General features: G+C 36.6%; 1 protein-coding gene across 1 annotated transcript; it reads right to left on the bottom strand.

Annotated features, from left to right (window-relative positions):
* Positions 1-9363: 9363 nt before the first annotated feature.
* On the bottom strand, positions 9364-10405 carry LOC149152233 (uncharacterized). The gene has a single exon (XM_089442342.1). It carries the CDS (start codon positions 10170-10172, stop codon positions 9612-9614), a length of 561 nt encoding a protein of 186 aa, XP_089298468.1. The 5' UTR covers positions 10173-10405; the 3' UTR covers positions 9364-9611.
* Positions 10406-13036: the final 2631 nt, after the last annotated feature.

Here is a 13036-nt window from a genome sequence, read left to right on the forward strand (position 1 = left end):
ATTAATTACTAAAATAGTTTTAACATATCCATAAACTTCAAAAGATGATGAGCGTCCACAAATAATATTAGTACAAAACCATAAAATGAAATAGTGAATACATGTATCAATAAACTATCCATATGAGAATATATAAAAATTACAAATATCACATGAACGTCCATAAACTGAAATAATAAGCATCCAAAAAATAAAATAATGTCCATGTACATCCATAAAATTTCAATATATGAAAAGATACAAAGTCTATATCACATGTGAATATGTCATGTGCCCTATGAAATGGTCCTGAAAATAGACAAACTATCCGCTCTAAGAACCGCCAAAACTCCTATGTGAGTTCTGTTGCACAAAGTAATTATCCATAAGTTGGTACTACAATATAGCACATTCAAATTGAAACTAATTAGATCATTATTTGTGCAAAATAAATAGTATGGAAATAAATGATTTTGAACCACATTTTTACTTACATATACATGAATCTACAAACCTTATTCAAATCCAAATGCAAGTCTGATAGGATGGGGGTCTAATGAATCTGGGTTTGGTGCTCCCCTCCCTGTGGCTCAATGATTTGGGCCTACATCGTTGGACCCACATCATCAGTGCCTTTAAACACAAAATTCCACTCATGTGTTTGCATTACAATGAAATCAATGTCAATCTGCACATGGGCTTGTGTACACAATGGAAATGACAAATTATAAATAGCATACAAATTAATTAGCATATATGTGCAACTTTTAAAAAAAAAAAAATGTTGAAATATTAGGAATAAAAGGTTTACTTCAACTTTTGGTCCATAAGGTTGTACATAATGTCTCTCCTCCACATTAGTGTTATGAGGTGGAGGTGGAGGTGGAGGAGAATCCATGGAAACATGCCCAGGTCGACGGTCGCCTAGCTGATCAAATGTCCTATAGGATGACCTCATAAGCTCATCCACATAGCTAGGTTATGTCTACATGTTATCATGAACTTATTAATAAAAATCCAATCTAGTACAAACTAGAAATTAATATAAATAATTATGTGTAATTTGACAATATGAGTGAAAATTTTCGTAGATATATGCACCTGGTCTATGTCACACAGGGTGTGCACCTTCCAAGACTCACAAATGAATTCATGATACATATATGCATATGTCAAAAATTGGTAAATTGGTAAACTCACGAGAAATGCATCATTGGATAAGGGAATTGGAGGGTCATGAGGCAATGGTGGTGGTCTCTCAATCTCTCCATCCAATGAAACATGCACACTAGCCAATGATGTTCGCATGCTGTCTGTAATAGTCTCCTTGGTCTCACCACCAACTTGCGACAACTCCTTTAGCTTCGTTGGTAATACCAAGCTTCGATATGGTAGTGGAAAGAATCTCAACATTGGTGGTACATTCCCAGTGTCCCTAGGACCCCCATCACACTCATAGGTACATCCCAAGTCGGGTCCATAATAATGAGATCCACTATCAGTGTAATCAGTCCTTATACGTAACACGAACTCTGCATATAAATTCTTGGCAAAGTAAATGGAAACTTGGTCATGGTGGGGTAAATGGCCCCAAGCTCCAATGAATCTAACATACAGAAAATGGGTTACATCAACATTACTAAAATATTTTAGTGGAATCTAACCTCTATGTCTATCATGGCAATCCAGAAAGATGTCGAACAACTACCTATGAGCCTCGATGTTCTTGGTGGCCTCTTTCACCACATCCCAAGTATTTTCACCTCTAACCTCACGCCTCCTAATCCTATGTATGGATTGTATGAGGTGGATCTGTTGGAATGACCTCCATTATGTCTCAAAAAACCTATTGACGTTATCCAATATCAAATACAAAATACAACGATTTGGTGTATTAATAGGGATGTTACATGTCTCTTGTGTGATCGACCTATGATGGATAGTAACATCCTCCAATGTGATATGATTTGTAACATCGTCCCATGGAGGGATCGATGCTACACTCTGATCCTCAGCTTCGTCCTGTTGAAGGCTTACAAATCATAAACACAATTTAACATATATAATTAAAATACTAGAAGCATAATAGCATATACATTAAATTCAAACGCATAAGTTCAAAACAATTTTAAAAATTAAGACAATTTCAAGACATAAATACATAAAGTTTAAACAAGATTTAAAAGTGTAGGAGGTGTAACTGAAATAGGTGAAGAAGGTCCATTAGAGGTAACAAAATCATCAACAGAGGTAGAAACACTACCTCTGGAAATCTGACTACCGTTGGAGGTAGGATCTATGAGTGGAACATGCAAGCTAAGTGGGCTATGTGTTCTACCACGAGCCTGACCACATGTAAGGGAACCCATCACACTATGATGGCCTACAGTTGTGGCATGTATATGGGATGCCTCAGCATATTACATATAGTACATATAAACTAATCCAAGAAAAAAATGTTAACTAAAGTATCACATATAATAAAAAACTAGTACGTATAATAAATCTAAACTAATCCATGAAAAAAATGTTGACTTAGAAAGAATGCTGACAAAAAACCATATCTAAATTCAAGAAAAATAATGTATCTTGAAGTCCTAAACTTTAGAGTACATTTTTTAATAATTTATGAACCAATGTATTGAGTTCCATGTAAACACAATCAAAATAACTGATCAAATAGATACCTTCATACTTTTTCCCATTTCCAAGCAATCCATTTTATTCATAGCGCATAATATGTAAATTTATCTATAAAAATTTGAAATAATCCTATTTACAAAGCTAATAAAATTTCATACCAACCAAATACTCCAATAGAATTTAAGTTCTTAATGTTTGAGTTTCAGAAATGACATGTAGTAGGTGCAAGCACATGAAGACAATGTTTCTTGTAGAACACACTGCATAATGAAACAATAGGGTGCAAATTAGAAAAGAGTCTAAAGGATTTTTTTCACTGAACCAAATGTACTTTTCATGCTGGATTTAATGTATGTATCGATGATGCATTGTTGAAACATGAACTTATATACATGTGTGTGTGTGTGTTTTATGTCATCAACTATGTTATGTTATAAAAAATATATATAGAACTATAACATATCTAGCTATGTGATATGTTATAACTTTATAATAGTTAAATATATATAGTTATATTTAAATAAGTATATAGTTACATAGTTATGAAATAGTTATTTTTTTTTTTAATACCAAAGAGTTCTATTTGTATTAAGTCCGCACCCAAATCCGACATGTACTCGGGAAATTTATAGTTCCATTACATCAATGGGCTTCATGTTCTGCATATGCATGCTATCAAATGAGGCCCAATTATTAATCAAAAGTTCAAAACTAAACAACACTCCTATTATTCCACTAGTATATACTCGACAGAACTACGATAAGAGGTATATACATAGGAAACTAGACATGAATAATATAGACTAATCCTCAAGAGGGCAGTTAAGGTTGAGGCCCTTATTTCGGTCTTCTCGCAGAGAATTCTGCTTGGCGAATTGAATTTGAAGATATTCGAGTATGCTTCTTAGAGCCCTGACATCGTCATATAGGTGTGCAATTTGGTTTCTCTTGGCCACAATCATTTCCTAATTCTTAGTGCTTGACTCCCTCTCTTTTTGTACAAACACCTGCAAATAAAAAATCTCTGCCTGCAGTTATGCATGCTCACTGCTACACCTCTCACATTATGGAAAAGAGAAGGTGGCTAAGGGTGGGAACATCCTGACCTTGACCCAATCATGGGATCGGTCCCTTTCCACCCTGCCTAAGTGAGCACGATGATAGCCCATATAACCAGATGCCGCTATAGAAGACCTATTAACCCCCAGTAAATAGCTTCTGACCACTTCACCAATTAGATGAGAAGCCATTTCTGGCGGGAAAGCTTCACCAAATGTAGTGCCACCCAAGGATGCATAGAAGAACAACCCCAATCTAATTCTGACACGGAGTTAAGAGAAATAGGTTGGACAAGCTAGGGACTATCTAGGCCTCCTAAAAGGATCCAAACTCTAGAAAATTTCATACCCATCCTGTTGTACTCCAATGGTATGAAGAACTTCAATATGCACCCACACATTATATATAATTAGACATACAAGAGTGTCGTTTGAAATAGAGGAGTGGGTTGCGTGCCCCTAGGATCCCATGGTGGCTCCATGATTGCTTTGCAACCCGAATTCACCCTCACTTCATGCATCCTTGCCTTCGAGTAATTGATCCATCCGATCTGAACCAAGAGGATTAAATGTGGCTTGCTCGTAAAGAAAATCTACATGGGTGATGCTTGAAAATTCTATTAAAAAACCATTATCCGAGAGATGGATTAGAGAGTTCCCACACTTATCCGGTCGTTCATCGTAGGAGACATTACCTGGCCCTTATTCATAGCACATCACATCAAGGGAAATGGAGTATGAGCACTAAAAAATGCGAGGTGATGGAGGTGAGATCCCACAAAAGTCAAGGGCTAGGATGGTATATAGAGGGGCCATGGACGAGACAAAGATATGGAGGAGGGGTTAGTTTCTGAGTGCACGATATATTAGTAGACTGGGGGGGGGGGAGATAAGAGAAACTTGCATAATGAAACTAAGGGATGGGTAGAAAACAATAGGTCCCATTGACATTCATTTTCCCTTCATTCTATTGACAACCCTTATTAGCTTGCAAATGTGCCTTGAAGTTTAATGCTCTTAGAATATGGTAAAATAAAAAGTTCACAAAGAAAGGGAGAATACCATGGGCTTGCTGAAGCAGTTCATTTAAGTTGTTGTTTTGGGCATAAGAGTTAGAGCACATGTTTTTTATGAGCAGCAAGGAATCTCCCAAAATTGTGTCGTTTGTAACTCCCCTTTGGTGGGACAAAAGGAGCCCTAGGTAGAGGCCATAATATGTACCTTGGTTGTTGGACTTCTTTCCCAAACGCGAGGCATACTGGTGTCCATTGAAAAGTGACCCATGGGCTTGATAAAATCTAGAATTGGGCCACATTTGTCCATTTGCATTCATTGTTTGGGTGCTAAGTCACATGACACGAGGACACGAGACACGGAGGACACGTAAATACGAGTATTCAATATGAAACGCAACGACTTGGAAACAAGACATGGGGGACATGTTTTATATATATTTAATATATATATATATATATATATATATATATATATATATATATATATATATATATATATATATATAGATATATATATATATATATATATATATATATATATATATATATATATATATATATAGATATATATATATATATATATATATATGCTGAAATATAGTTTTTTATCCATATTAAATTGCAAGTTGCAGCTTATCTAATCAAATTAAAATATAATTACTTCTCAAAGTTCATAGTTCACTTTAAAAAAATAAATAGAATCAAAATTTACTATTTAGAAATTAGAATGTGATATGCTTGGTCTTGATTCTTGAATATTCAATGTTCATTGTTCATGTACAACTTACAAGCACATAAGAAAATAACTAAAGACTAATCCTATTGATTTCCTTTGCCCCTCTTGCGAGAAAATGCCACAGCTCTCCCTTTCCCTCTAGATGTAGATGCTAGTGCTGGTGGAGTTGGTAGTGGAGTTTCCTATGCTCTAGAAGCTGAAGAACAAGAATAGGAGCTATAGGAGGTAGATCACGTCCTCTACTGGTGGCAAGGGTAGCTTGGGCAGGTGGTGTCACCTGGAAACATTACAATCTCCCAATCCTAAAATCCTGAAAAACTAATAAGTCTGCTGCATTTTGAATGAAATCTAAAATTCTACTTTCACCATATGAAATCCAATGAGGCCAGAACCACTCTTAAACATCCTGAGTCATTTCATGGTAATGTTAAAAATTTAAGTAAAAGGATGAAAATGAAGATTAATCTTCATTTTCATCCTTTTACTTTAAGAATTTAACATTACCATGAATAGCATATCAATACTAGGGCCTAGACTTGATCAATAAGCTGCCCCACTCAAAAATTATTTGTTTCTTTCAAAAAAAAATTGCAGCTGATGCAGGCAACGTTTTCTATCAACGGAATACGCGTTTTCCAGATGCAGTACACGACAAAAACCAGCAAATACGTTTTACATTTCACAAGACACGATGAAAAACGTTTTCGACGTGTTTTAGGGCCGTTTTCGTGTCCGACACGTAAAATACGGGACATGGGACCTTGGAGGACATGTCCTGTGACTTAGTTTGGGTGTTGAGGGACTATGGGAGCGACCAACAAAAGAGATAGGAGTGTTTTGGAGGTGATTCAAGAGACAGGTATAGAGCCACATAGATAAGTGTAAAAACCTAAGTCACCGGATTAATCCTCCCCCCCATGTGTCACGAATCCTGCGTGTCAGACACGATTCGCTGCTGACACGTGTCTGATTCGCTGTTGGTGCGTGTCCGACTTTCAGGATTCGTGTTAGAAAGGAGTCTGATTCATGCCCAGAAAGAATCATGATTTTCGGACATGTGTCCATCGAAAAGTGACCCATGGGCTTGATAAAATCCAAAATTGGGCCACATTTGTCCATTTGCATTCATTGTTTGGGTGTTGTGGGACTGTGGGAGCGACCAACAAAAGAGATAGGAGTGTTTTGGAGGTGATTCAAGAGATAGGTAAGTGGATTTCCCTTCCATTTATTTCTAGTTTTGCTACAACAGTCTACCTGTCCATTTTGTTTACAAGCACAACCTTACAACAGTTTTCCTTTTTTTTACAATATTCATGGGTCAGTGAAGGACAACGGGGAAGGTGCAAAAGAAGTGTCCCCATTGGTAATGCCGCCCCTCTCAGTATAGGACAGAGACAATGGTGTATGTGCACACCAACACACCAACTTTTGTCATATTTACAAGCAGAGGGAGGAGTGGTTGAAAGGAAGACAAAAATGTGCGATGTGTTCCCTGATGATATGGGTTTGAACAACAGTGCTAGAGCCTGTTACTTTTGATGATGGTGATACTCTTGAGGAGTCATCCTCACACCAACAGATGCACAGATTACATTGGATATAGAAGAGGAGGATGCAGAAGAGAGCAGTGGTGGCACTGATGCTGATTTTAATGTTGATGAGCTATAGGTATAGCGTATAGCCTGCTGGCAGTAGCCTATGAGATTCTTCCTTTCTGTTCTACAGTTCTGAACTCTAGTGTCTACCTTGTTTTGTATTTTCTATTTTCCATTAGAATTCCTAGTCAGGATTCTCAGGACTCAGCACCTATGTAATACATTTTGATTTTTATGACTTTATGAGAAAACTGCAGTTTATGGTTGATTTCTTGTGTTTGTCCAATGTCAATTTATTGTATTTGTCATTAATGTAATAGTAAGTGCTAGTTGTAAACTTGTATCATTGATGAATCATGATTGTATGCATAATGTTACAATGTACATGTATGATTGAATTTGTATCATCTTGAGAATTTGTGTAATAGTTATTAATTTTTTTAATATATATCTGGGGGTCTGTGTGTCCTGTGTCAGACTCTCATATTTATGTGTCCTGCATGTCTTGTGTCCCAGTGTCAGATGACTTAGGTAAAAACAGATACGAAATAAGCAGAATACAGAATAAAAGGTTGTTGGTTGAAGTATCTCAAGGTGAGTGGGAAAAGGAGGCCAGCATTACAGCCACCTAGATAAGTGTAAAACCAGATATGAAATGAGCAAAATAAAGAATGAAAGGTCGGATGGTGAAAATCATGCTTTTCGTTAGACTTACTTAAAAGTTTTATGCCTCGAAATGAGATGGAAACGAGAAACAAGGAAGAGAAGGAACTCAACCAATTGAATGGGAAAGCACATCTCAGAAACACAAGGGATCCTAGTGTTCACAAAATCAAAAGTGCCCATACATGGATGTCCTAAATAGAAAAACAAATGACCAATGAGTAACCATGGATGTGAACATCTAGGTCCTTCCACATTGTCTTCCTAAATACTCCATAAATCAGCAATATCTAACATTCAATCATTCCAATGCCATTCCAAAAAAGAGATTAAAAGCTAGAGTTACATGTGAAAGGAATTCACAAATAGAATCTTTGACTACTAGTAAGAGTAGCCTTCACTTCAAAGGATATCGAGGTTTCCAAGGCAACAAAAGCTTAAAGCATTATAAGAATGTTAAATCGGATAATAGAAGCTCAACCAGACACTTAATATTGTTATTTCATCAATGATAACATATAGATATATAGTTACTACCATCAACATAAAGATGCAACAAGTTCATTTTGGAGAAAAAGAACATTATCATAAGCTTCCAGAGATTTTACCCAAAATTAGGCAACATAACTCTGCACAGTTACTGGATTTGCTTATAGGTTAGAACTCATCCAGATCGAAGTCACCTACAATCATGGAAAGGAAAGATACTTATGATTACAGTACAGAACCTTCCCCTGACCTTTGCATTCTATTTCCTGATTGAGATCGGATGAGATACGGGAGACCAAAACAAGGTCTTGAACAAGTAAAATTAGACAGACCCAAACAAGTCATTGAACGAATAAATTTTACAAGTAGATTACAAGACAATATGTTTATTTGCAAGAACAAAATCAAAGAAATAGAAGAAAAATTATACATGATATGGAGATCAAAAGGGAAAAAAAGAAGTTAAAATGATTATATTTTCCATATTTTTTTCCATAATAAATATTTAGAAAACAGCAATGTTCAACCTAGTTTCAGGGACAGGGACACAATTATGAAATAGTAGCTTCATTAATATGATGTAGAGGATGAGAATTAAGCATATATACATAAATATTGGTAAACCTTCAATTATGGTATACATTACTGTCGATGTAGATAGGGAACAAAGAGGAAAGAACATACCTTCATAATAAGAAGTCTTTGAGTAAAAATGATAATGTAATAACACCAGAAAGAGATAACTATCTCCAATCCAGATTTACATAAATGTCTCTTCCTAAGTGAAAATTAAGCTATACAGTACAATAATATAGAGATTGTGTTCATATGGATGAAGGAACGTTATAAGTACGAGCTTGAAAACAACATAAGAATAAAGAGTAAATAGAACCGGACTAACAATAGAGAGATACAAAATGAATTACCCACAGAATCTCCCTAACCCTTTTTAAATTAAATTCTCACGAAAATTGTGCACTAGGAAGTATTGCACGCTAACACTTAGGAGTTCCACTGGGATGTCAAAAAGACTCGAATCTGTCCAGATAATCTGTCATTGGACAGATTTAAAGATGTCTTTAGCTGAATTGTAAATTCCAAAAATATTTCCAATTTAACTGGATTGCAAATTCCAAAAATAATTCCAAATCCTATTAACCAGAACAAGTTCAAAAAGAACAAAGTTAAAAAAATTCTCTGTTTCTTGATTTATACATATTTGTTACATGAAAATCACTCTCACCATCGATTCCAAAAATATTTCCAATTTAACTGGATTGCAAATTCCAAAAATATTTCCAAATCCTATTAACCAGAGCAAGTTCAAAAAATTCTTTGTTTCTTGATTTATACATATTTGTTACATGAAAATCACTATCACCATCGATCGCACAGTCTCCACAATAGTCTCCAACATGGGTTGAAAATGGAGTCACCCTCTATCTGTTGAAACTGGATTATTAGGGCGCCTGGACAAACAACAAACAGAAGAAGAGTCGTACTCTGTTTCACTTTCATCTTGGCTCTGAATATTGAAAAAGGGCTGCACTTGAGCTTGGGCTTTAACGAACCCACGCGATAATCTTTTGCTCTGCCTCTTCTTCTGCGCTAACTCCCAAGCAGTGCTAATCTTGAAAAGAAGAGAAGCCATGTCAGAGTCTGTTAACACAAACTGCAATTTCCGCTGAGGAAGAAGAAAGTAGAGCTGCCCAATCTGCAATCTATCATCGTGACACAGAACCTGGGAGATGTTTCGACCGGCATAAAGACCCTTTGAATCACAGATAAAGTGGCCCGGATATTCTTGCAGAATCTCTTCGCTTCTCACTATTTCAGAAAACTCCAGGATGCTCCCGTCCATCAATATGAGCTTTGCAGTAGCTGCTGGCACAGAAGAGATGGCATTTGAAGAAATGCAGCTCCCCATATTTGGAATTTTGATAAATTTATCAGAAGCACTGTGAGAATGAGTACTGTAAACCCAGCAACCCATCGATCTGTATATCGGATAAACCGGGATCGCTATATAAAGGCGGTCAAATCCAGAAAACTCAGCCCAAAGTCGTGGGAATCTTTAATAATGGCGTGTGCATTTTTCATTTTCCCCTTTTGTAACAGTAACATAATTTTATGTTACGAAGTAGTGAGTAGCTAGTACTGAACTTATTCATTTCTGTGTTTTTTTCTGAGCTCGGTGCAGAGTTACAGGAGAGCGATTATGCATTGCAGCGCGTTGCAGCGCGCGGGTGACAATTCGAATTCGAACAGGAATAAGGAGCTCCCAGGAGCAATACTCCGCGGCTGCAATAGCTCGTCCCCGATCGAGTAGTCTGTCAGGGGATGTCAGGCCCATTCCCTGATCCGAATCGGATTTTTTGTCAGGCCTGGCAGGGAATGTCAGGGGAGGGTGGAGGAGAAGGAGGGTGGCGGAGGGGCGAAGGGTGGAGACATTCCCGGTGGCCGAAGCTGGAAGATTTTCAGGCCGGTGACGGAAAACGGGCCATTCTACCGCCTAGGTAGACTACTCCGTTATAAATTTACGCTATTATACAGCATTTAATGTTATGTTATAATAAGTGATATAGAGGTTGCTAATTCAATCACATAATCTCTATGTTATTTAGTGCAACGTTAACTACTTTGTCGGTAGTGAAGTGGATAAGGTTTGTTTTTTTCTTGATGTGTTGTTTAATTATTTTATATTTTAAAGTTTTTTATTTAAATTAGACAAAATATTTTTTGGTTTGATAGTTAACATTTAAAATATGTTTTTGAATGTATAAATAAATTTAGCACTAGAAATTTTAAGCATTACAATTATATAAAATTCATAACTCAAATTTTTCATTCTAACAATCTCTCGAAAATATGTCTAAAGAAACACCAAAACATAGAATAGTTAGATTAAGGCTTTAACAAAACCTAGAAATCCCTCTTCCTTGTGTGTCTTCTAGGGAAGCTTTAAACGTATCAAACAATTAATGTGTGCAGATGAGGCAAAATTGAGCCTCCTTTCAAAATATCTTTGTCACACAGTTAATACTTTTTCAGTGAATTACCTTCATCTTGGGTGTTGGATTGACACAAATATTTAATTACATCCATAGGAATATTCACTTTGGAATAGAGCCTTTAAAATTTTAATTTAATTATGAATAAATATTAGGTGGATAGTAGGAATTTAGCCTTCATGGAATATTCTAGAATATTTTTAATAGTATTCATAAATCAAAAATTGATATTTATCTCCAAAATAGTCATGCCATCTTTGTCGTTTTAATTAAATTGATTAATTAAAAAAATGTCATATGAACAAGTTTCATATGAAATGAGTTATGGATTTTTGGACATGTAGTATTGATTACCCATGATATTGGCAATTGATATTGTAAAAAATCCTACTTACAAATTATGAATCTTTATATAAAGTGGGACTAATTTACATAGTTGACAATTACATGACTTTTTAAATATATATATTTAACTTAGATATTACTTCATTTTATCATTAGTAATAATTACATTAATAATGGAAAAAGCACATGGGCCATGGAGGAAATACGGTGAAATACAACGAACTGAGCTCTGGTTCTAGCGTTTAACGAAACCAGTGGAAGAAAGTACCAAGCATCCATGGAGACATAGGGAGGAGGGAGCTCCACTCCGTCCTACAGTTATATGGTAGCAGACATAGGAAGAGGAGGGAAAAAGAACAGACCTCCAAAGCCCTGGGAGGTCAAGACAAAAGACACAGAAACTCAGAAGGCAGAAGGTAGCAAAACCAATGTAGATCAAGGGGCCCACGAAGAAGACTATTGGGAGGAAAAAGCGGAAGACAGAGGTCAAGGGTCAGAGGACAGAACTAAGTTGGGGCCCTCTAAACCCAAGACCACAGCTAAACCTCGAGTTATTCTGAATGATCCAGCTCTGCAAGCGCACAGAGACCACATGGCCCACTAGGCCATCATATGTAAATTTATTGGAATCTAGCCATCAGAGAAAGCGTTGTACACCTAGATACAATACAACTGGAAACCAAAGGGGGAGTTAAATATTCATCTTGGATCCAAAGGTATTTTCACTGTGGTGTTTACAAACATGGAAGACAGAGACACAATCTTTGAAGGAGGGCCATACTTCTTTGCAGCTGATGGGCTCTACATGAGGCCATGGACGATGAACTTTGTGCCTAAACGAGAAACCTTCACTTCGGTACCGGTATGGATTTGACTATACTGCTTACCTTTAGATTACTGGATGCCAGAGTCTTTAAAAGATATAGGCACTAAATTAGGTCATTTCTTAAAGATTTCAGAGGCAACTCTAAGGGGAAAATATACATCCTATGCTCGTATTTGTGTGGAGATCAACCTATGAGGAGCCCTTCCAGATGAGGTCATTCTAGAATTCTATGATGAGGAATGGGTTCAAGCAGTTGACTATGAAAATATCCCATTCAGATGTGACAAATGTCATGAGCATGGGCATCTATCAAGAGACTGTCCACTCAATCGAAGGGAGGAAATCCTAAATCCCAACAAAGGAAAAGATGAGACAGGTTTCACCAAAGTGGGAGGGAAAGGAAAAGGTGGGGGAAGGAAGACACAAAAGAGCCATAGTGTGAATGATAAAACAAAAAGTTACAACAACTTTGAGATCTTAGGAGAAAAAGATCTAAGGAAGGGGATAAAGGGAGTGCAGAGAATCAGACAGCAAGGGGGAAAGAAAAAGAGACCAGCGTGGAGTACATTCAGGATCAAAATGAACACACAATGGACTCTTTGAATACCATGGTTGTATAAAAAGACCAAGAAATGACTCAAAGTGAAAGTGGTACGGAGGATCAAGATTTGTAGG

Source organism: Pinus tabuliformis, chromosome 9 (assembly GCF_031772625.1).
Source record: "Pinus tabuliformis cultivar Carrire ecotype Pingquan chromosome 9, CPIR1, whole genome shotgun sequence".
NCBI classification, from domain to species: Eukaryota; Viridiplantae; Streptophyta; class Pinopsida; order Pinales; family Pinaceae; genus Pinus; species Pinus tabuliformis.